This window comes from Salvelinus fontinalis, chromosome 17 (genome assembly GCF_029448725.1).
Source record: "Salvelinus fontinalis isolate EN_2023a chromosome 17, ASM2944872v1, whole genome shotgun sequence".
NCBI classification, from domain to species: domain Eukaryota; kingdom Metazoa; phylum Chordata; class Actinopteri; order Salmoniformes; family Salmonidae; genus Salvelinus; species Salvelinus fontinalis.
The window spans coordinates 5,846,024-5,847,698 of NC_074681.1; the positions used below are offsets into that span (position 1 = coordinate 5,846,024).

At 50.0% G+C, this 1,675-nt stretch overlaps 1 protein-coding gene across 1 annotated transcript; it reads right to left on the reverse strand.

The window, feature by feature from the left end:
- Positions 1-415: 415 nt before the first annotated feature.
- Positions 416-1,378, reverse strand: LOC129813633 (hippocalcin-like protein 4). The gene is made up of 3 exons (XM_055865999.1): positions 1,160-1,378; positions 822-918; positions 416-643 (listed from the first exon to the last, which is right to left on the reverse strand). The coding sequence occupies exons 2-3, from the start codon at positions 879-881 to the stop codon at positions 446-448; spliced, it is 258 nt and encodes an 85-aa protein (XP_055721974.1). The 5' UTR covers positions 882-918; positions 1,160-1,378; the 3' UTR covers positions 416-445.
- Positions 1,379-1,675: the final 297 nt, after the last annotated feature.

The following is a 1,675-nucleotide window of genomic DNA, read 5'->3' on the forward strand; positions in this document are numbered from 1 at the left end:
CTCCCTCCATCCTTCTCTATATCACTTGGCAACAGTAGTACAATGAGAGGTCAAACATGCCATCTCCCTCTCCCTTTCTCTCTCCCTCCTCCCTCCCTCCACTCCTCTCTATATCCCTCCCTCCACCCTCCCTCCCTCCATCCTTCTCTATATCACTTGGCAACAGTAGTACAATGAGAGGTCAAACATGCCATCTCCCTCTCCCTTTCTCTCTCCCTCCTCCCTCCCTCCACTCCTCTCTATATCCCTCCCTCCACCCTCCCTCCCTCCATCCTTCTCTATATCACTTGGCAACAGTAGTACAATGAGAGGTCAAACATGCCATCTCCATCTCTCCCTCCCTCCTCCCTTCCTCCCTCCATCCACTCTTCCCAATATCCCTCCCTCCCTCCCTCCGCTCTTCCCAATATCCCTCCCTCCCTCCGCTCTTCTATCCCGGCCTCCTCTATTTCTGCATGTCACACTGCAGCAGTAGGACGATGGAGGGATCGCTCTTGGCTGCCTCTTTGAACTCCTCCAGTGTGATCTCATCGTTGTGATCTTTATCCATCTTGGAGAAGATCTTATCCACACGCTGCTGGGGAGTCAGCCCGTCCTCGTTCATACGCATCATTATCACAGTGCCAACCATCTTGTAGATCGCCTAGGAAACAGAGAGAGATAGAGGAGGTGGTCAGTAAAGACTGGATTGGGGGCATTCGCTGGAGACAAACACAGTGATTTATCGGACAGATACACACAATTACCACGCATGGATGCACACACACAAGCACACACGTGCAGACAAGCACACGCAAACACACACACATAAACACACAGACCTCTATAATCTCTAGCATCTCCATGCGTGTGATCTTGCCGTCTCCGTCTAAGTCATACATGTTAAAGGCCCAGTTGAGTTTCTGCTCAAAGCTCCCCCTAGAGGTGATGAAGAGAACTGTCAAACATAAACATGCAGGGATGTGTGTGTGTGTGTGTGTGTGTGTGTGTGTGTGTGTGTGTGTGTGTGTGTGTGTGTGTGTGTGTGTGTGTGTGTGTGTGTGTGTGTGTGTGTGTGTGTGTGTGTGTGTGTGTGTGTGTGTGTGTGTGTGTGTGTGTGTGTGTGTGTGTGTGTGTGTGCACCGTCACACCTTGACATCACCTGTGTTATGAAACGTACCTCGAGGTGATTGACAGAGCACAGATAAACTCCCGGAAGTCGATGGTCCCGTCACCGTTCTTATCGAAGGTCCGGAAGGCGTGCTGGGCGAACTTAGACGCATCGCCGTACGGAAAGAACTGGATGATTCAAAACAGATTTAAAAAATGTAACTTAGGTCAATATATTGATCAGTTCAGTTCTCAGATCAGGTTTCTGAGGACATGGAATGTCTGTGTCCCAAGTGGCACCCTATGGGCAATGGTCAGATGTAGGACACTACGTAGGTAATAGAATGCCACTTGGGATGCATCCCATGAATGGATGATGTCGCACATTGTAAATCACTCTACTCCCAACGAGATTCTGGCTTTAGGAATACCATGTACCACTGTTCTCAGTCCTTCCTCCCTCCCCCTCACCCCTCTTCTCCTCAAATGTAATGCTACTTCCTCCCTCCCTCCCGACGAATCTCTCTCTCTCTCTCTCTCTCTCTCTCTCTCTCTCTCTCTCTCTCTCTCTCTCTCTCTCTCTCTC